Source organism: Micrasema longulum, unplaced genomic scaffold, assembly GCF_059751315.1.
Source record: "Micrasema longulum isolate JH-2025_06_02 unplaced genomic scaffold, ASM5975131v1 h1tg000501l, whole genome shotgun sequence".
Taxonomy (NCBI): Eukaryota; Metazoa; Arthropoda; class Insecta; order Trichoptera; family Brachycentridae; genus Micrasema; species Micrasema longulum.
In genome coordinates, this window is record NW_028277698.1 from 410942 (window position 1) to 435047 (window position 24106).

General features: G+C 33.9%; 1 protein-coding gene and 1 long non-coding RNA gene across 5 annotated transcripts in view; one reads left to right on the forward strand and one right to left on the reverse strand.

Annotated features, from left to right (window-relative positions):
• Positions 1-24106, forward strand: part of rdx (BTB/POZ and MATH domain-containing protein rdx) — a 277849-nt gene that overhangs the window by 164507 nt on the left and 89236 nt on the right. For 2 of the 4 annotated variants that reach the window (XM_088227364.1, XM_088227367.1), the window contains exon 1: positions 4020-4499. The exons of the other annotated variants lie outside the window; for them this stretch is intronic. In XM_088227364.1, coding sequence (XP_088083490.1) covers positions 4486-4499 — 14 coding nt within the window. In that variant the 5' untranslated portion in view covers positions 4020-4485. Of the gene's footprint in view, positions 1-4019; positions 4500-24106 lie in introns of those variants that run through there. 4 annotated transcript variants of the gene reach the window in all.
• Positions 6115-8411, reverse strand: LOC148281044 (uncharacterized). The gene is made up of 2 exons (XR_015822446.1): positions 6605-8411; positions 6115-6541 (listed from the first exon to the last, which is right to left on the reverse strand). It is a non-coding gene; the product is annotated as an uncharacterized LOC148281044 (long non-coding RNA).

Genomic DNA, 24106 nt, shown 5'->3' on the forward strand with positions numbered 1-24106 from the left:
CTCAAATATTGTAATTAAGAAAGAAGTAAAAAATTACATTAAAAATTTAAAATATTTGAAATATATCGAGGCTTTACTGACAGAACCACACATCAACAGTCTTTATATATAAACTTATTACAACAGAGAGGGAAAACATTTTTGATAAAGGAATATGGAAGTCTAGGCATTTACAGGGCTTATGACCAGTCATTGGCTAGTTTAAGTGGCCACTTTACACACTGTGTAATATTCACCATTCTGCCCATGTTTGAACATCCACATTTCCTCAACTTTTCCATCTGTTGATTTAAGTGAAGTTAAAGAGCTGAAACCTTTATTATTGTGTAGAGATTCATCTGACTGAACCAAATCTTTTTTTTATATATATATATATTTGGACCCCTGTATTTAGTAGCCTTACGTGTCATGTACAAGGCTAAGGTACTCGGAAAAAATCGTTTTTGTTTGTCTTGGAAATGGGATGTTCGATCACTGATTTTGGTTTATTACCTTTATGAGTCCAATCACCATTGTTGCAAAGTTCAAGAACAATGGCGCGTGATAACTACTTTTAACTACAGTGTGGATATCTGTTAAGGATATTCCATCTTTCCTGCATTCTGCTTCAATATTATGGCGTTGCAAACTGAAAAATGGGCACTGAAATAACAGATGTTCGATACTCTGTAAAGAAATATCATCGCATGGACAATAGTCATCATTCCTTAATTTAAACCTATATAGATAACTTCTCATAGCTCCGTTTCCGGTAAAAATTTGGGTCGTTTCGAAAGTACATTGGTGATGATGACGGAAGTTTGCTGCATCAGCCAGCGTTGGGAAAAACATTTTAGTGCTTTGCTGAACCAAATCACTTTCTTTATATATTTCAATTTTTTTTTAAATATATGTAGGTGCAAGATGTTGATTTCAAATATTATGCTATGCCTAGAATAAAGATGACTATTTTATAGCTTTAAAAAAATTGAAATAAAAGAAAATTGTGCAAGAAATAATGCGTTGCAAAAATAAAAAAGCTTCAAATGCGAATTTCCCACAACTTGCTTTAATAACTTAATGCATTCTGTAAGTGAAGCCTCGATATTGTTTTTCGGAGTTCAATTATTGAGGTAAATTTTGTATTATAGTACTTTTATTATATTTATTGAATTATTAAATCTAAAATAATAATTACTCTAGTAAAACGAGTTATGCATTTATCATTGTGTATTAAATTAATGCATGTTGTTAAAACTCGTATTCTTCTGCCATGTTTCACACCTTCGATTTTTGATTATGCGTCAACGCCAGTTATTATCTAAAATGATGTATATTTTTCTATTTGATTTATCAATGAATTATATTTCGCTATAGTCTGTTATATTATCAACATGATTACTTTTGCGATAACAACTTTACTAGGAAGGATTATTCACAAAGAGGGGTGACCTCAATAGGGCCCTTAGGCCAAAGGGAGAGAAATGAGGTCGGTTTTGTAGGACGGGGTTCCCAAACCCAGAGCCCAAATCTGGGGTGTCCGAAGGGGTCTAGTATAGGGGTGATCGCCCCAAAGCAAAGCTGACTGAAATCATTCTCGGCCAGGGGAAATATTCAAAATTTCTAGGGATATCTATTAGAACGTACACGGTAAAGAATATTTTTTAAAACTGAAAATGCTCGTTTTGGGGGAGGAATAACGTAGCGAAGGATTATTTGCGTGTTACCCCCATTCTGTTGATTCATCCTCTCCCTCCAACTGGTAGATTCTATCGAAAATTCTACAGCTTTGTGAATGTTCGCAAACTCGCGTTATTTGCTTTTGGTCGACAAGTCGAGTAACTTCATAAAAACTTTTCGTTTTATCCTTGGTATTGCAGGAAACAATAAATTAACGTACGAAGAACATGTTGCGGTAAGAAAGTTGACAATTTTTATTGTAGCGAATCGTGGAACAATGGTCATTTTTTTGGTGACGAGTACTTTTTTATGAATCATTTTAAGCCTCGCTTGATATTCACAAATCGTCTTCATTGTCATCGGCTGTGAAGCAAAACTTGTGTACATAAACATGTGTTTTTAAAATAAGAGACAGTGCGTATTCCTGTTGCTGCGATCATTGCCGTATTAATGCTTTGTGATTATTTGTAATGACCACCATGAATTGTCTTCTAGAAATATAAATCAATAAATAGTTATTAAGACGCATTTTAATACAGATGATTGAACCTTTTATTTATTTTTCTACCTTAACATGTAAAGTGTGTTTGGAAGGAACACGAAGGACGGCCATTTCTGTTTATGTTTTCGGTGGAAAACTTTCGAAAATAATAGTGACTGGCCTTGCTCGCACTGTAACATTTAATAGACAATTGGCAAGGTATTCTTATGTTTCTAAACCATTCGTAGTATCCTTTCCCTCGAGTATCAAGGGGACAACTTGAATCGGTTTATCCTGCATTCCTTTATACGCGCGATTGGTTTATGAAACGAAATAATGTGCTTGTAAGGGATTATTTCGCTAAGACTGTACTCTACACAAACAGAAGTTGCATTATTGAGAATATACATTTCTACAGAAGTATTAGTGTTAAATATGTACTTTTTCATACACAATATTTGAATTCTCAAATCAGTTTGAACAAAATTTAGTCTGTATTTTAAAGTATTTTTATGAAATACCTTCGAAAATATGAAACCTGAAATTCAATCTAATCTCATTTCTTTATTACGATAGGAACTGTTGCAATTTCGTATTTACATACTTACCTAATACATTTATTTATTTATTAATAACATTGTACATACATTTATTAGGGACAGAGACACAGTTTATAGCGACACAATCAGGAACTACCCATGCCTGTGAACTTGCCCCGACTCGCTTGAAAATCCGTTTTGAGTCGGGGCACTTGTAATTCATTCATAACCATATACACACATACATATACGAGTATATTCGCATATTCATATTCATATAATATTTTATGCATATTAAGTTTATACATATTGGTCGTCCACCAGTTATTCCACGTTCTTTTGCAGTAATCCATTCCCGTTCGAGCAAATAGATTCTTTAAAAATATATTTTTTAATTATTTTTCAGCGTCTGATATATTGGAGCGTTTTGTATTATGTATTTTATAAAGGAGTTAACTATATATATAAATATAACTTATTGACATAATACATAAACATAGAACTAACGAAAATAAGCTAATATAACATTATTTTAATATCCTTATTTTTAATTGTATAGGGCTATAGGAATGAATGGTTTGATTTATATATACAATGCATGAAAGGTTTAAATCTATTCCTTATAACATTGTATCATGTGACTGCATTTTAATAGAGCTAAACAGACAACTCAGTTATTCTGAAAACCAATTCCACTATATTTTGTAGCAAAGTTCTCATATCAATCTTTATAGGTTTAACAAAGCTTTTCGCATTTTGGACGTCCAAGTACTGAGCTGAGCACGGAGTATATGGTATATGATATGTGTTCTTGTACAGTTGTGTAGTTTGGCAGCTTCAGCCGGAGTTGTGCAGCTACCAATATTCCCAATACCTACTGAAGGTACATGCAGGCAGTCGGCTCTGCTGTTATTACAATGCAATTCCACCAGGGCGTCATCCCCGGCCGCGGTGAGACAGGGGGCGCTGCCCTCGTCTGTCCCCGCCATGGGGGAACGGAATCAAAAGGGGATCTCCCTATCGAGCGACTATCCCGAACACGATATAACTCTTCGCCCCACTTTATCGCCACTCCTCACTCGCACCCGCCCATCTGATCGTTTCGGTACAAGCCGAAAGCTCGTCTAGACTTTCCCGAAACTTTCGCCAAGTGAATGCTTAGTTTCGAAAGGAAAATCTCTATTCGAATTAAGCGAGAATTTCCCTGCAAATGAAATGTCTCCACTAGCGAAGTTTTCGCATTTTACTGCCAGACAGCCGCCCACTTGGCTACGCGGCTTTGATCCGCCGTAGCAGTCGCAAGCCGCCTATCGCGTGCGTCGCAACGCGCTCGCCCCTTCAGTCGCGAACGGTCGCTCGCCGCATACGCTCGTGTGCTACGTGAACGAGAAACGTCTATGTTGACCATATGATTTTTGACACTTGTCATTTGCTGCGACCGAAGTCCTCTGTTTTATGTTTTGGTTTCTATAAATGTTAACATAAAGTCAGTATATTTTACTATTTTCATTCATAAAATATAATTTGTAGTTACTAAACTTTCGATTTATTAAAAACGTTTTTTTTCTTCCAAAGTTTAAGTGATGAGAGCAAAGTTTTATTAGCGACTCCGTTCCGTGCTAGTGTTGGATTCTCCTGTAAAAGTGACAAACCTCGAGAAGAAAGTTGCATTGTGTGTCGAGCGCAACTCTCCGCTCGAGCCGCTCACTGCTCGACTAGAAAGTTCAGTTTTGGGGCCGAGTTCTACAACAATCAACAACCGTGGATATTCTAAAGGCAACCATTTCTGGATTACCCAATGTTAGGATGGCGCTAGCAAGGTATTGATATGCATTCACTTTAATGTGTGTTATCGGTTTCACAAGTGTCTAGAAATGTAGCGCAGTTTTGTAAGGCCCGAGTTTCCCTTTTTGTTGACGGCCGGTTTCTAGTACACTATAACGACATAGTGCATTTTACCTTTACCTTTACCTGCCCCTGTACCCTGTACTGTCGAGTGTATGTGTGTACCACTACCTCTACTCATTGTTATAGGCTTTGCATTTCCTCGGAACGAGGACATTCTTCCAGAACCCTCTGCTCCTTAGACACCATGTGCTTTCTGCCTATGGACCCGTAGTTATTCGCAACATTTCAAGTCATTTCTTTGACATATTTAAGGCCATTATTAATGAAATTGTATGTGATAAGGATAAAATTAATGGTTTTATTATTATTTTATACGTAATAATGACATTGTACTGAATATTGTCATAATAATTATAATTAGTCGTCTTGACCCCTCGCGTAATTGATATTTAAATACTCGTCATTAGGAAACACTAATACTCGTATTCCGTATCGGTAGAATTACATTTCAACGCGAGTACCTTCGTATACATACGAGTACATCAGTAATGGCTTTGTTAAAAGCACATAATAAACTATTTTCCTTAAATAATGTTCGCGTATCGCTTCCACCGCTCGAATTTGTTTTAAAAAAGTTCAAATCATAGGTAAAAATTCAGGTCATTGAAATATGTTCTTAGCTCAGTTTTTTCAATTGTGATGGCTCAATTAGATACTGTGACAGTAGTTGTTGAACACAGAACACTTAATATTCGGCGGTAGTGTCCCAAAACTATGACCCGGTTTGTCGAATGGAGATACAACTACCGACCTTACATCGATACTTATTTAAGGTGATCAAGGGGAAATCTCATTTTCAAGAGACTCGATCTTCTGTCTTATTGATTAGTATTTATGTATACAGATTTATAAAATAAATCACGTATTATTTAAGGTACCAATAAAAACTCCATCTATATAAATTTCAATCCTTCGATGTGCCTGAGATGCGTCTAATGGAAGCTAAAACTGATCTGCTACGTGATTATATTACAATATAACGAGGGTGAGAAATAATATCGTGGGGTTATTACTACAACTAGATAACTTCAAAATCAGCATCATTGAATTAACCGCGAAAAACATATTTTTGTATCCTATATGATACTAATACTTCAACTAAACAAGTCGTGCATTCAAATCATCATAAAATTGTTTGAATGCACAACGACTTGTCTATTTCTACCATGCATGGGCGAAGATACGAACATGTGTTTTAGTGGTTAACTGAAAATTCTGATTTTGAAGTTACCTAGGTGTAGTAATTACCCCACGATATCATTGTCAGTATTCATCTTTTCTGACAGAGTGTTTATCCTTCCTCAAAGATAGATAATAAAAAAGCCTCAATAAATAAAAATATGGCCGAACCATATTAGTATATATATATATTTTTTTTATATTTGAGTGATATGTGATCAAAAGAGATTTTTTTATTAAATTGATTAAAACAGGTTGTCTTATTGAGAAGTGAAAATCAATAAAATCGATATTGTATCCTTTTTTTCATTCATATTGTAGTGTAATAATACAAAAACTTCGTAAAACGATATTCATGATAACATAAATTAGGATGATTATTTTTTCCCCTTATTGACATCGTAATTATTAATTATTTGATTTAAGATTGACTAGCCGCTGAAATATTTATTTTCCATAAATGGCATAATTTGCCTTTAACATATATTGAACATAAATATGAAAAAAAAAACACATATAAAAACATAACAAAAAATTATAAAATTGCATAACCATAACAAAAATAACAGGTAAATACATAAATATGAAAATACAAAAAAACGAAAAACATTTTTAAATATAAAGAAAAGTTTAAGAATAATATTACGAGAGAAAAAAAGAAATCAGACTCGTTTTATAACTATCAAGTCCAGAACCAAATATATCAGCCTTGTCCTCATACTGATTGCCATATCTATGGAGCCTAGGGATAGGCGAGTGCATGCGATAGTTGGTCCTAGAACTTGCAGAACAAAAAGGAGATCTGTGGCGGGTATGTCGACCAGGTACACGGAAACACACCAACTCCAGCAAATCTGGACAATCAATTAATGAATTGATCACCTTAAAAAGTAATATCAGGTCAGTTAGGATTCTTCTATCAGAAAGCCTTAAAAGATTTGCTGAAGACAACAATTGATTATAATTAAATAAAGCAGCTAGAATATGAATATTACTACTCTTATCCTATTCACCGTGTGGTTTTTGAACTAGGACTGGTATAAGTTTGCGTAGTATAACCGAGTACTCGCGTAGTAAAGTAACATGCTCAAACGATGCGTGCTAATCTCATTTGATATCAAAGTAGATCTCGCGGTTATCAAACCGGAGCGTTTAAATAAATATTTAAATTTCTTAGAAGCTAATCCAATTTTGATTACCAGAATACGTTATTTTTTTCTTGCCACGAGAACGCGAAATTCTCACGACAGTTATAAGATGACCAGTCTGTGTAAGGAGTTTTTTTAATTGGATCAATGTTTTACCACTCATAATTGCTCATATCAAATGATAAATCTGAACTAATTTACACGTTTTTAACATTGAAAATTGTCAGTATGTTATTATTTACGGTATTCGACATTGTCGAGTCATTTGAAAATACCAAATGCTAATATTATTTTCATTGTAAGCGCAAATTAAATTGTATTGATTCTTTGTTATCGCGAAATATAACGCATCTGACGCATCATTTACTTACATTTCCTTATAAAATTGCTTTGATGGCATTATGATTCTTTTGTGTAAACGTTAAAATTAACCCGGGAATCCGTGAATAAAGAAAATAAAGAATAAAAACCAGAATCTAATGACGTAATATGGAGTTTCTTTTTTAAAATCAAAACTCGCATTAATCCAACGAGCCTGTTTCTTATTTGTATTGACGTATTATAGGATAGATAATTATTTGATTACGATTAAAGTCGTACATGTATTCTTTGTTGTATTTTATTTATTGTGTTCATCAAACAGAAAGTAGCTGAGATATACCACGAGTATAGAAGGAAGCGTGGATGAAATGAAAGTGGTAGGTGCTGCAATTCTGAAGTATCTCAAAAAGCAAACTGTATTATTTTTATCCGTGACATTTATACTGTTTTGCATATTGACCGACTAACTCGGCCAGGTAGTGACTGCTGACAGCTCATGTTCCCGATATGTCCATAATTACGAGTATAATAATTTTTCATTTAGTATGACTAATAACTGTGTACTTTTATTTCATACATAAATCAGCGTATTTCGTCGAGAAAATGTGAAAACTTTAATAATATTTATTTATCAATCATCATAAACCTATCAAATCAGGTTTGATTGGAACTTTTACAATACAATCACCAGCAATAAAGCAACCGGGATATAATCATATTATAAATGAACAGAGCCAAAAAGTTATTCAATTTGTAAATTATTAAAAAAATATTGTATTATTTTTTCATAAGAATCAATAAATACCGTGATAACTGAACTTTATCTCGTGCCTACCAGAAGGAATTCTTCTTCTTATATTTCCTATCCCCATGGGGGTTGGAAATCATCGCAGCAATTCTCCCTTTGCTGGCAGCTGCCTTGAACAAGGGCTGGGTGCTGCAATGAAACCAGTCACGCATTTTCTTTAGCCATGAGAAGCGCCTTCTGCCTGCACTCCGTCTTACTTCAATCCTCCCCTGACTTGTAAAATGTTATATTTTTCGCCTCTCATCACATGCCCTAAGTACTTAAGTTTTCTTAGGTACTTCTTTATCTTTTTTCATCCGTCGGAGAGCGTCATCGTTTAGGACTCAGTTCATCTTCAAAATTCTCCTGTAGCACCACATTTCAAAGTAAAAAAATTCTCAGACGGAATTCCTTCATACAATCAAATTTAAAATGAATTCACTGATAAAATAATATTAAATAAAAAATTACTCCGTCAATTCTAATTTTTAAGTTCAATATCTCTATATTCTTCTCTTTCAGCACAGCTGAATGATTTCCTTATATAAATTAATGATTAAAGGACTACTGTAAATTTAGTTCCATAAAGGATCTCTGTATGAAAACATACCTACTTAATGATGAATATATACAATTTATATTATAAATATAACTGTAATTAATGTGCGTGTTGAAAGGTTTCATTGTGGTTTTTTCTCTTTTAATACCAATACTCTTTCTTTGTTCCGTGTTATCAAATGATGTCAATATGTCAAAAGGAAATATTGTTGCAACGCCATTATGATTTTTTTATCTTTTAACCGCTAAGAGCAATCGATAAACCTTTGTAGGTTACAATCATTCCGTTTTATATGTTTATTATTTTTGCCTACAGTAGCGGGCATAAATGACGAGGTATTATTAGATTCGTCTTTCATTAGTTATTCTGTGACCAATGGCAAAAATAGTAACTACGTATAGACGGGGCCCACGTTCCTGACGTGTGCGGTAAGAGGTACTGGCGGGGTAGGAACTCCTTGCTCTCGTGTCTCCCCCGATAGGCCATTGCCGTCAGTCGTGTTTTTGCTGCTTTGACGCGCGTGATCGATATTTTGATTTCTATTACAATGCAAGTTTAGTTTTCTTCTAAATAATGAAAAGTATGTAGTTTTATTATTGTATACAAATAGGTAAGTACTATTTTTTTTTATTTACAATTTTTCGTTTACATTTCGTACATTTTTTATTAGATAATATATCGTTTTACATGAAAACAAAAATATCCCACATAGGCATAGCCTGTGGGTATACTTAAACTAGAATACGTAATAAATAAATAAATTAATTAATTGTCGTAAGCGGCCGGAAATCAACAAGAAATAAAGGCAGCGGGAACAAATAACCGAAAAAATTGGTATATCACTAACGGTTTTTCTATGCTTTTTCATAAATAAATAAATAATTAAAATTCCAAACATGATGTTTGTCTTTCGTCATCATGAATGTATGTATGTATTGTTGAATCCAACCCATTTTCAATCATTACACGTGGAGTCAGAAGTGATTAAAATCTAAAAATGAATGGTTTAGTAAAAAAAGACATCATATATGAGTAAAAGAGTCAAACCGGCAAAAACGAAAACATAATACCTAATAAAGATGTCTTTGGATGAAAAAAATATGTATAAAAAAAACGTACACAATCAAATTAAACGCCATTTACCAAAGTTAACACTATCCTTAGATACAATATTCATCACATTGCGCAGATCCTATAGATATACGAGTAAATATTCGTGAATATCAACACTCCCAATTTTAATCGGAACTCAACCGTGCAGCGCCAGAAAACTACCCCATTCTTTCCGTGCGCCATGAACGTGGACCCCTTCAATAGCTTCTTGTATCGGGGCCATTAGTGAGTTTCTACTTCTAAGTAATAAGTACCTTCCCATGTGCTATTAACGTCATGATTACTGAATTATTGAGCTCCTAGACATATCATGAGTAAATATGCTCATGTAATTAAGACAATAAAGGCTAGTTGCGCCGAAAATAAATACAACTCGTGTAGGAGTCATAGCTTTCGATAACTAGATAGGACATTTTGAAAAAGTTGACAAAATTTTAAGTTTGAAAGTAACGTTCCGTGTTACGATATCGAGACATCTAGATTACAATTTACAAAGGTGGATAACATTTAGAGAAGGAAATGTAGAAGTCTAGGCATTTACAGGGCTTATGACCTGTCATTGACTGGTTTACGTGGCGACTTTACACACTGGGTAACATTCACCATTCAGCCTATGTTTGAACATCCTTATGTAGATTTTAGCTAAGTACAAGGACAGAAACCTTAATTGTTGTGGAGAAATTCATCTGACTGAATTTTATCATAAACTAGGCAACGCCTGAAAACAATTTTACAATATTTGGACCTATAAGTGAAATCCAGTATTTTGCCTACGAACATTTGGGCACATTCAAAATATTGTATATTTAGATTAGTTTAGTTCTCTATATTAAACGCGCTTAGCCACATAACCGCAATTTCATTCCCATAAACATTTCGCTTCTAATATGTACTACATACTATATATAGTTAATTCTGCATATAATAGTCGGAGTTTTAGTAAAAATGGGTTGCTCTTTATATTACATTATTTCATTCATGACACTTATTTAACTTTAGCTTTTTTATTTACTCGTTCCATGTTGTGCACCTAGTGGTGTATAGGGCACGGCGTTGGTACACCAATAGCAGCGTATCTCTATTTTTTTCCACATGAAGACAAAAATACCAGAGTAGTTCACAAGAGTCGCAGAGTGTTCGTTCGTAATCAGCGGAAACGATAGAAATACTATTTTGATTACGTTATAGGGAGACAGATATAGGAGATACGAAGGTATGACCATGCTAAGGTGCCAGTCCAGGGAATTCTAAATCTTGCAGCTTATAATAATCAAACAAATGTTTCATGTTCACCATGTCAGGAATCGAACCCGACATCTCTTGCATGGATACGATATACTGCGTGAGGGAATTCAAATTAAATATTTGTTTGAATTTTAAAGAAACAAATCTCAGATTTATATATGTTTGTGGAAATGACAACATATAGAAAATAATTAAAAGGAAACTCCATTGAATTCTTGGAGCCCTGAAATATATTTTCTTAGATATGTTTTCTTCGGCTGGACAAATGATTATACAATTAATGATTTTTTGCGTTGATTGATTTTTAGTGGCGATCTAGTCATTTAGTGTTCAAATTTTCCGACTTAAAAGATTTTAACTTAATTTTTTTTTCATAAATTGGCTGAAGAGTTTAAAACCAAATAAACTGAAATTTTGTAAAAAATAACGTTACATTTTGCTATACTTTCTGCTCGTCTGGCCACTGACCACTAGTATGTCTAGCATGTACTGGTCTGTTAGAGGAGCTGGCGCTAACAACATTTACGCATTGCGCTTGTGTAGTATCTGTGAATTAGCGCATGGTATGACATCGCATGGCATACGCATTATGAAAATAATATCTGTCTCTTTCGCGCTCCGATGCGCTTATGAGCGTGACAGAGACAAATATTGCTTTGTTTGTTGCTAATGATATGGCAATAAAATATATACAACATGCTCCTGAGTTAGTCTTAATTTCGCTGCGATTCTTAATAGTATGATTATAAAAATATGTTTTCGATGTATGGGTATTAAGGTATGGATTAAAAACACTGGTTTATAAATATACTTTCTCATTTAATCTTGTCACGTATGCAAATGTTGTTTATCTAGCGCTGGCGCGTTCGCCAAACTTACACAGACGCATTTTGAATGCACAGAATGTTGATTTAAAAAACCCTTATTATTAAAATCTCTTTCAGATTAGAGGGTTGTGTGTATGAAGAAAAAAAACATCAGTTAAGAAAATGTCACATATTTATTTATTTTTAAACAAGTCCATTTTTCACTAAATATTTTATGTTCATTATAATAATATATAATTATAATCATGTTTACAAAGTAAATAAAATGCATGGTACAAGTTATATTATGTAAACAATAAATCCCATTATTTATACACTTAAAACAATCTACTATAAAAATATAACTTGTAGTATGTATTTTAATTTTTATTATACTACGATGAACACAAAATATTAAATTAAAAATGTACCCGCGTAAAAATAAATTAATATATTTTCTTTACCCATTGTTTTTTTTTAATATACACAACTCTCTAATCCAACAGAGATTTTTTTTGAAGATAACAAATTTGGTTAAAATTGAATATATCCTTTTTCAAATCACCTTTCTGTAGATTTTCAATGCGTTTGTGTGAGTTTTGTAAACGCGCCAGCTCTTATTAATCGATCTGCAATCTGTACCATATATTGTAGAATAGTCAAACCTTGCGAAGTTGTGATGAGGCCTTGTTTCTTGTCTCACTTACCCACATTACGGTGTGGTAGCAAGATTATGAAGCCTGACAGTACCTGACAACCCGACCATCGTACCACTTAATATACTTAGCTAAATTCTTAATATTTTCTGTATTTAATCCCGAACCGGAATTATTTTTATGCCTTTTTTTTTTTTTTTTAAATATCCATTTCGATTTCCATTGTGTGTTTTTTTTAATCTAGCTCTAAACGAAAAATTAGGTCCAATTTCAAACATTTTATTTTATAATCTACATAATATGTTTGCCTCGTAGTTTTGTGGCTAGCGCGTTTGCCTACCATGCATTAGGTCTCGGGTTCTATTGCCTTCATAGTACCCTAGTCATTATTATGCACTGATAAGGGAACGATGATGCTGGTGATGTTTTAACTGGGTCTAGTTTCCGATTTTTCGCGATTTTCTATTTTTATTCAAAATATTACGTTATTTATATCATCAAACAATGCTCTTTTTAACATTTTTTTGTATTATATGATACAAAATATGTAGCAATGTACGTAAAGCGAAACGCTTACATATTACAAATTTATCGTGACGTCTTTTTCTGACAGCTATGATGGAGTTCAGGTTAATCGGTAAATATTAGTTCACCTGAAAATTTCACACAGATAAAAGCATCGCACATTTAATGACGCCAAAGCTAGAAGCGATATTTTTATTATAGTAAAATAAAACAACACGTTAGAATAATAAATAATACTTGTTTAGTCATTATATTTTCCATTGCATTTATTTGCTGAGATAGACCTACAATTTACATAAAAATAGTTTATCAGCACTGGTGTTTATATCCATGTTCCTTTTGAAGTTGTATTGTATCATCTATTGATTTAGATTAGCGGGTCAATAACGCCAGCAGTGAATAAACATGTCAGTTTAACAAACATCTGATTCAATGTGTTAGCCGCTTTTCCACCGTGCGTCCCAACAATGAGACCGAAATGTCAAGGTGGACGCTGCACCTTGGGTTCGCTGATAGCCTCTATAATTTTTTTACTCTTCGTGTTTTTTCCCCAAAATGCGCTTTCCACTCGCGAACAAACTTTGCCCATTTTCTGCACTCGTTTTATCGAAACGATTTCGCAAATTTGTTATTTTATTCCAACGGCATTGGATCTTCCGAACCCGCCTTGGGAAATGTACATTTCATGTTAACATTAATTGGGGAAACATTTTTGAAATCATTACCTTCCTTGTAGAATGTGTGTCAAGGGTTGCAATTCATAAATAATGTTTAACACCTTTAAATGCACGTTCGTATATATTACCAACTGATTGATTTACAAATGCCGACATTATTTTTAAGTGATCTTGTACAATTTAGTACATCCATCGGATTATTTTATCACTACACGGAAAATTATTTTATTTCTGAGAACAGCATATTTCAAAAATCAAAATAAAAATTAAACATTTAATTTAAAAAAAGGTACATTGACGGGACTTGGGATGAAGCGAAATACCTACGTATTTTTTTAATTTAATTAAAAAAATGTGTCAAGACATCATTTATAATTTTCTTTACGTTTATATGAAATCGCCGTGGTTCCATAAATGCCATTCCTCCATCTCGTTTTACGTAGTTCTATTGCTGGGGGTTGATGCTAGAACTGTTTACGTAAAAAAAGAGGATTGTTTATTTATCTGGCGATTTTTCTTATAAAATTACTTAAAAATCATTTCTTTCACTAATAAAATATCGATTTTTTGTTTGATTTACAATTGCGATCTTATGCACATTTTAAACCAGAGGTTCCCAAACTTTTTTGTGTCGTAGACCCCTTGCCATGTTTTTCGGTTTTTGGTAGACCCGCTACTTACATGATAATGATTTTTCATAAATTTCTGACTGTAGTGAAGTTTAGTGTTATAAACTTAAAGTTAAAACAAATGTTAAGTTTTATACATTTATTAATTGAATTTAAATTAAAATTACTCAAAATAAAATTTTGTATCTGTTATATAAAATAAACGTAACATAAAATAAACTAAACAATAAGTAAATGTTTTTAGTGGGAAGGATGAACCTGATGCTTTAATAATAAATTATCAACATTTGGCGTCAATTTTGTCAGGTTTAATCTTAAATCTCCTCGGCCAATGATGTCCAGTCTGTTTCTTTTTTCGTTAGGAGATTGGTAACAGCGCTAAACCCCATTTCCACTAGGTATGACGATGGAAAGGAAATAAAAAATTTCCTCGCTATATTGTCTACATCCTCAACTTACACAATTTTATAAACGTATATAAATAACGTATAACGTATAATTTTTTTACTTCATAGGTACTTTTATAAATAATGTACATGTCTTTATATTATAAGATATCAGTGTATGTTGAGATCCACTATCGTGGACTCCCATTTTCATTTCTTGGACCCCCAAATTTTTTTTTCGTTGACGTAGACCCCTTGCAGGTTGTCATAGACCCCTGGGGGTCGATATAGACCACTTTGGGAATCACTGCTTTATACCAAAAATCTAATACCTTTGTTTTTTGTGACATTTCTTGCTATAAAATGTGCCGATGCACTATTTTAAAACACGCATGACCAACATATTTTTTTTCAAATTTCTTAAAGTGAAGTTGTGTACTTACAGCACTAAAATATTGGTTATTTAGGGAGTAATTTATGATGCGTATTTGACCAAAATTTGACATAGGCACTTTAAGCGTTAAAAGGATAGGCGGTGACTGGGAATTTTGATAAATAGGTATATTTAAACATTGTTTTTCAAAAAGTCAGCTGCACGTCGGACCGGTTTTGCCTAACTAAAATCGACATTTCGCTGTACCGTTTTCCGCACCTCAAAACTGAATCGATTTGGTTGATTTTTTAAAGAAAGAGTGTCAGAATTAAAATTTCTGCGTCAGTACCTTTTTCGTTTTTCAAAATTATTTTCATATTTGTATGCCGTACGTCCGAAGACGGCAGATAAAACTGGGCGCTTTTTTTGGTTTTCTGGGTGGCCCTAGCTCCCAAGAAACAACTTATTAAAAAAGAAAAACTCTAAAGACACCGCAATGGTAAATATCTATAGTGTGAAAAAAAAAACACTGCTCTATTGCCATAATCCTGGGAGAAAATATGAGAATACGTTCGTATGAAGAAAACTCAGACCGCCTTTTCTCTTAACCCCTAGATTTGTTTACTTGATCGCTAATTTCGATCGCCCTTCTTATAATAAAAACTTAGTATGTTATTAAGTTGGTATTTACACCTATATGACGCGTCACGAATACCGTTGACGTGAGAACTGACGGTGACGTTTCTGCGGCCTGCGGGCTATTCGCTATACCGCGTGTTCGTATGCTGGCTGGCGTAGTGCGTAGTTTTACTTGTGGTATATTATACCATATGGAGAATGTGTGCAGTGTGCGGTTCCCCGTACATGACGAGCCTCCAACCACACCTCCGTGCAAAAGTATGAAATGCATAAATACGAGTGATATTCCTAAAATGTACATCTATGAACATTGTTTTCAGCGCTTTTTATACGTTTGACCAAATATCCCTAATATTTGTGCAGTCTGTGCAAGGATTAGTAATGTCATGTTCATTCAAGAAACCGCCTCATTATTGAAAGTAGGACAATTGTTATTATACGCGGTGTGCGAGTACATACTGTGTCAGCTATCATTACTAATCGAATAGTACGGAATATTGTGCAACTGAAATATTAATTAAACGAGTTAATCAATAAATTAATATACTCGGCATCTGGAAATTTAAATCTATTACACACTGAACTACACCTAAGTGTACATATTAATCATTTCTAAATGGTTTGAGAATATGGGAATTTACATTTTCGCTTGTTGTTTCGAAATCGGATGTCTTTTCGATAATGGTATTCGTCTCTAATTTTACGTTGACACACTAAAGATTAACATCTCACACATCTTACTATAAATATTAGTTGCTTCAGATGTATATAGATTTGATTTTGATCGTCTTTTAGCAAAATGTCGTTTCGTTTGGTTTCGCATTCCCTTTACAGCCCATGCTGGCCGCGGCTTGTGTACTCAGTTGCTTAATATTGCGCGCACTTTGTCTCCGCTATTTATCTCGACATAATTTTCATAAGATTTCATAATCGTTTATAATATTAGCCCACCTAGTAAAAAGCGATGACGAGGCGTACCTAAGCAAGGCGTGCTCAGGTGATAGGATGTTCCATTTCGCTATGGAGGCTCGCTCGTTCTGTCACCTTGCGCGTCGGGCCCGAGTTACGTAAGAAAGTGTGTCACGGTCCTGAAATGGAACCACTCGGCCGTCTTCCCATGGCCCGGTAGCTCGCTGCATCAACCTCCATACTTCGCACTGTTCCACCGAGTCTGCTTGCTGCTAGCAATACTGCTCCACATACGAGCACACCATACACCTGGACCCGAAGGCTGTGTGTCCAGTCATTCCTTTACCCGGCGATGCACATTCATGCCACTCGTCGTGATGAATCCTTTGAGAATTAAATCCAACGTTAATTTACAAAGTTTAGTAAAAGTACTTCATTTGCCCTTTACTATCAACACAAACTCCCTATGACATGTGATCATGTTTTTATTTATATATTGTATATCAACTTTCGATTTTTTTGCTATCGTGATGTATTTTTCTGCATACTGACAATAACTAAATGTAATGTTAATTTTTTTTATTAAGTTATCAAAATCTATGTTAGTTTAACGTTATTCATTATTATTAAATATTTTTGTATGTTTATACTTGTTTGGTCTCAGTCCATTGGATTGTCAGAGGATGAGAATAGGCAAATAAGAAACTGTTATAGTTGAACCTAGTTATGCAGAAAGCAGTTAGTTCACAATTTTGAAATAATGAGATATTGGTATTATCGGGTTAAGGAAGGTCAGTTTTATGTTCTGCTTAAAACAGCCAGGCCGCTTTCGTACAAACAACTATAAAAATCACCTTCTGAAAATTTCATGATGTCAAAATGCCTTGAAAATGAATGTCACCTCATACATTCAGAGTTTGTATGTTTCATTTAATATTAGATCTGGCTGTTTTCTGCCAAATACATATTTTAGGTCGTGTAGTCAGTCAGACTTGAAAAAATTACCCAAAATCCTTTAAAACGTAATTTATTTTTAAAGTTATTATGAAAAAAATCTATATATATAAATTAATATGATCAATACATAATGACGTAACATACATCAGAGTTTTATTAGGGCTGGCTGTTTTCTGCAAAATGCACACCTTAGGTTGTGTGGTCAGCCAGACTTTAAAAATCATTAAATCTGAACATTTACATAATTCGATTCTTTTTTGTACTCTAAAAAAAAAAAAGATTTCATGCATTATTTGTCATTTGTCAAAGTAAAAAACATTCTAACTATTGTCTAGATTCACTCTTTTCACTAAAGTGCTATTATCTCAGTTTCACTCTTCTATGGCTGGGTGCTTTCTGCATAACTACATTAAATTGTCGCTTCAATAATTTCTCAGAACTCTTTTATTTGAAGGGTCCCGTATGATCTTACATTATGTTCTCCAAGGATTCAGTTGATCCATTGGTTTAAGGTAAACTTAGATTTTCATCAAAAATTAGCTGTTGTCTGAGTAGGTCATGTCGCGTTCGTGACCCCATATAGTTTATTACAAATGATTCTCTCGTGTACAATGGATTCCGATTGCCCTCCTATAGCAATAATTGTTATCAATTATAAGTCTTTAGTAGGTACAGGCACAAGTACTTGCGAGTACTGGCCGCCATCATCGTTTGTTGGTACGGCCAACCGCAACGCAATCGCGCCTTAAACCTTCGCCCATATGTACTAATGTATTTCTTATTGTTTAACCTAATAATTATAACATTGTACTTTAGAGATGATAATTGTTTAAAAAAAATAAATTAATTTCCTCGTGTATATTCGTTACTCAGAATTTAAATTAATTAAATTAATGATAATATCGTAAGCACTTTAACAGTTAGTTAGAACGATTTAAACGTTTTTTTTTATTACTTAGTTGAAAGATCCTAAAACACAAGTTTCAATTAATATTCTTCAACGCAGATCCTAAAACACAAGTTTTAATTAATATTCTTCAACGCGTGCAGTATTTTGGCGTATCGTTAAAACATCCCAAGGGGCTTTATAAAATGATGATATGTACATATTATGTAGTAGGCAGTATGCAGTCGTTTCTAGTATATATTATGTTCTAGTTTTATAAACCTAATAATAAAAATTCTCCTCATATCCATGGCCATCATTTGTGCATTAAAGTAATCTAATTTTGAACGTTTTGTTTCGTACTATCGGTAAAGAATAAAATTCAGAATGCAAATAAGCCAAGGTTCGCTGTGCATTTACTTGAGATTGTCTCGACTGCATTAAGTGCAGTCTCCGCGTTTTTCTCTCGTTTCTCTCTTTTGAAATGTATTTCCGTTCAAGGGAATCGACCCAGTAACCCTTTTCGAACGGACACTGATATATTACGTAGGTACTGCGACACGACTCGATTTAAATAATCAAGATTAAAATTCATCCGAAGAAACGAAGCGTTTATGCAAATAGTAAAGTCAGAAGGTATTTGTACTTTTAAGCCTATAAAATACAACCGGTCGTATGGAATTTTCTGTTCCAATATTGATTGAAATGACCGTTTATTTATTTTATCGTTAGACATTCATGCACTCTTTGTTCGGGTTGTCTGTTTATCTGAGTTGTGATACCGTTTGCCGTCAGATAGTCTGGATTCGTGCACAAAAGGCTCGAGTACATTCACATCAGCCGATTTATCACACACGACATACGACTAGACATATTGCCGATTGAGACCTGCAAATTAATAATGACCACTTAGCTGCAAATCTAAGTAGCTTTGATATGAGAATTACGAGTTGATTTAAATTCGACTCTCCCCCCTCACGCATTTAAATTCGCTGTTGCGTTGAACTAACAAATTGTTATCAAAACATGCATATATCGAGAGTATTGGTATTTAGTACATAATAATATTCATATCTTATATGTATAAAATGTATTTTATGAAACTTTGTTTAAAAAGTGTCTTAAAAACATTAAGTCAATTAAAAGAAAAAACAAATCTATTGAATGTTTAAGTAAAAATTACGCATGCCAAAATTTGTATACGGAATAAATTTCAAAGTGTAATTTATTTAAGAAATAGATTGTTAACTTTTTTCTTGTACAAAGCAAACATTATTTTTATTATTATTTATTGACACAACTGCTTAAATTTAAATCTATGATTTTTTCGGGTATTTCTAAACTGCAAGCTTAAATCAAACTTTTGCTTTGTTTGAAATAAAACATGTCTGGTTCACCTCGGAGAACGAATATAAATTCATCTTTGAGCGGAATACCGCTGGAGTCGATGCAACAGAAATAAATAAACCTAGCTGGGGGAAGAAAGCTATTAGGGTGTAGGAGAGCAGTTACCGAGTATAGGAGGGTAGTAGGACGTTAGGGGTGAATGACTTCCGCGGGGCAGATGGAACTTAGGCTCTATTCTCCTCTACCTACGGGGTGGGTAGATTGGAAAGAAATGTAAAAAGAACCCTAAGACCGTGTTTCGAGACGGTTTCGTTCAAACGTTTACGTTTCTACATTATCAGAAACGAAAAAGCACAAATATCATATCAACTAAGCGCGGGAGAGTGACTATAATCCTGTGTTCAGGTGTATGTATGCATGTGTATGTGTCGACTTCCAGATTATTTATTTATTTAACTTTTTGTACATGATATTTCCTGTACATTGGCGGGCTTAATTCCAAATGGCATTTTTTTCCAGCCAACCGATTAATTAAAAGTTTCATTTTTGTAATTCATGTCGCGAAACATATTCAATAGAAAATAAAAATAATTGTATTTGTTAAAAAATAAATTACCTTAAATTAATAGGATGAATGGGAAAAAGGAATTAAGAGGAAAGAGGAAAGGAGGAAAGATTAAGGGAGAAATTAGCTGCCGTATACGATTTTTCGCGACCTTTCGCCTACATAGTTCCCTGAACATCCTTTGCGTGTGATCTGATTATCATTTGATATCTCGTCCGTATAATTAATATCGTTGGTCACCGACATAACCTGATTACCGGCGTATGGCGCACGGCCTCGGCAGCAGTCGTGTCCCTCCGCCCGCGGTCGGCTCCGCTCGGTCCGGCCGCAGCGGTACAGCCGTGCAGCTCGGTTCCACAGTCCACCGCAAGTAGAGCGACCTTGCCGGCCCGGTGTCGATGGAGATGCCTTTTCCTCGGCCATTGTTTCAGCCTGTGCCGGCGCGCCGTAATGTTATCGCGAGGTTTTCCATCAATATTGGTCACCCTCCGAGATTTACGAGCGCGTTTTACGGCCACTTTATTGCCAGCGACGAGCCTTCGAAATAACCGGCCACTTTGGTTCTCTAACCCGCTTATCACGATTGACATTGATATTTGGATTCGTACTATTCTAAATGGGTTTACAACAATCTTGATCCACTTTTGTAAATCGAGAAATCCATTTTGTTACGCATTATGATAATAAAGTACCCAGTTTGTTGTATTAAGTTTTCAGTAACACAATAGGCAGATGTTAACTAGGTAGCGGTTTATTAAGAACGCAGGTTTCTCCGATGTATTGTAAGAACAGTATTAACAGAGCTCGTCTAATTTGTATATGGACTTGGGTATAAAGAGTCGTGAGTGATTTGCAAGAAGGGCGAATAAGCCAAGTGTATCATTTTCCTGTTATTTAAGTATGTATGTTATGTTATAGCAGTTTTGTATCTCCAAAATATGATTTTTTTGTTTCAGTCCGGCAAGTCGATTTCATCAAAATGCCTTTATTTCCTGTATTCGATATCTACGTTTCTACACGACATAAAATAAAATTATCATAATCGTTTAATGCATTTGAATTCCACAGTAATAATTTGATATTATAAGAGGATTAATGTTTGCCTACGCTCTGAAAGGACTGTCGCTGAACTCGCTCGGGTTCTCAGGTTCTCAGGTTCTCGGGTACCCTTCGTGTTTCATGTTCACTTCGCTAGGTAACGTTAGCGAGCCGGCCGATTTGAGGTCACCTCGAAATGCACTCCGAATTGGACCGATACGATGCTACTCACCAGCGCAATAAAGGCATTCTTTGTTTTGTGTTTTTTACGGTCTTTTGTCGCAACAAAGTGTTATTTTAAATTCAAACTTTGATCGCGCCGTAAGACACGAAATATGAATGTAGGAAAATTGATTCGTGTAAAGTCTATATCAAATAATATTTACGCGATGTCACCAGATAGATTAGGTACAATGCGTGTAAAGTATGTATTTGCTGACCTGGATTTTGATCATCGGTGATTTTATTCGATGAAACAATGGTGACGTTTAACAAACCGCTAATTTAATCAGGTTTACGCTCTGTAAAGATTTCCTTCAACTCATGATATGAAAATGGATAAAGGAATTTATTACTTGTTTGCTTACCGTATTTTTTACAGTCGTAACGCAATGAATAAATGCAAGTGCTAGATATTGACGTTGTCATGCAAATATACATTTTATTATACTAAATAATTATCTAGTGTCAACACAATGAATTGTGTTTTTTTATATGTGTTTTATACGTCTGGTTTATATATTAAAAGGAAATTATTTTCACGCTTATAATTTCAAGCATCTAAAATAGCCACTCGTAGATTTTTCTCTTTAACGTTTTTTTCTCTTTACACTTTAAATGTCTTTAAAATCCTACGTTCGAAATATTAAAATCACATGCCCAATTAAATCTATGTGCAATTCAAATTTTAAATTAACCGGGTTGTGTAAAAAATATGTGTACGTGAATATTGCGCCTCGTCAAGTAGGTAAGTCCCACTCTTGGAGAGTAATTAAGGTTGTATTAAAAAAAAGTTGAAGCGCTCAATTTCACGCATATTTGCATAGTTTTCTGAATGTGGTACACTTTTCTTCTGTCTAGTTGTAGCTAGTCAAACACCGGTGACACAATTACCAGCATCTTGCGCGACACTGTTACAAACTAATAAACTGAAAATTCATAATATCGCATTCTGGGTTTTAAGTGTCAACGATTTATTTGCTTATCACCGAATATAAATTAACATTGGTCTTTAATGTTATGAAGCGTTTATTTGATTTGTACAAAGCAAAATGTGTAGCTTGTCGTCAGTTTTATCTTGCTGTTATTACTTATATTTTAATACATATTTCGGTTCATTGCATTTTACAGATAATTACTCTTCGGCTTTATTTACGACCGTATATAAATATGCTATAGTTTATTTGATAGTAATGTTGTATTTGTATTTATTTCTTCTTTGGTGTAATAAATACGTCATTTCATAGTTCTCGCCCATCCAAAATGAAGCTAAACTCGATTCATGCAGTGTCATCTTGACGATTTTTTAACGTGAGCTAAGCTTACTGCCTACAATATTTCAGATGTGAGTGCAAGAAAAATATCATATACCTTGCAGAGAAATTATTATTATTATAACAATGTGTATTATTATTTTTTTTTATTTTTTATTTATTTCTTAAGTTAGCTTATATTACAATGCATAGTATAAAAAATTGAATTTATTCTTATTTTACTTACATATCTATTTACATCATTTTACAGTACACATAACATTTATTTTTTAATTCATTCAAACTTTTATACAAAATACAATTTTGAGATTCTGTTTTTTTTTATGACAGCCTTATATCACCGCTGGAAAGGAAAAAGTTTCCAAGCCACATTACAAAAGAACCAATTCATGTTTTTTTGTTTGTTTTTTTTTTTAATCAATAAAAAAATCTCATTCATACGTATTATGTTGGGGTTATTCCTATATGATAATAATATTTTAAAAAAACGAGATTCTTTATTAATTAGAAGAAATACATATCTTTAATATCCTCCCTAAAATTGCTACAGGTCGCTTATTAACTTTTTCCTTTCCAGCGTCGATATTATTTTTATTTTGGTTATTAAGTTCTTGAAGATAATTATAACCCAATTTTTGCTAAATTTTATTATTATTTTAACAACTCTGGTATGGATCTTTAAATATACGCTAACTATTTGTTAACATTCACAGCGAGTAAATTAATTATTGAAATGCCACAACTTCTAAATTCCCTACACAAATTGTCCTCCTGCTCTGTTGAGATGAGATATTTTTCTATAAATAATTCCGCTCAGTAATGAACAAAGCACCTAAGCGGCTATCAGAAGGACTCAGATTCAAATCATGGAACGAACGGCTTTTGTTTTTTTGTGGCTGTGAATAAATACATGCCGTAGTGATTCATCTCTCTTGATTTGTGTAAATGTTGTGGACAGAGGACCGAAAAGGCTATCAGACGGACATAGGTTTAAATAAAGGAACGACGTTTACTTTTTTCTTGTGTCGATTAACAAAATACACATTGTAGAGATATTTATCTCTGGATTTGTGTAAATGTTGTGGACAAAGCACCTAAGCGGCCATCGGAAGGGAAGGAGACACGGCATTTGTTTTTTTCTTGTGACAACGAATAAATTACATGTTGCTGCGATTTTTTCTTCTTGATTTATGGTAATACAAAATGTATTACTTATTACAAAGTTGTTCATGTAGAATCCGGTAGTTTGCAATAGGTGTACATGGGTACACGCTACACGCA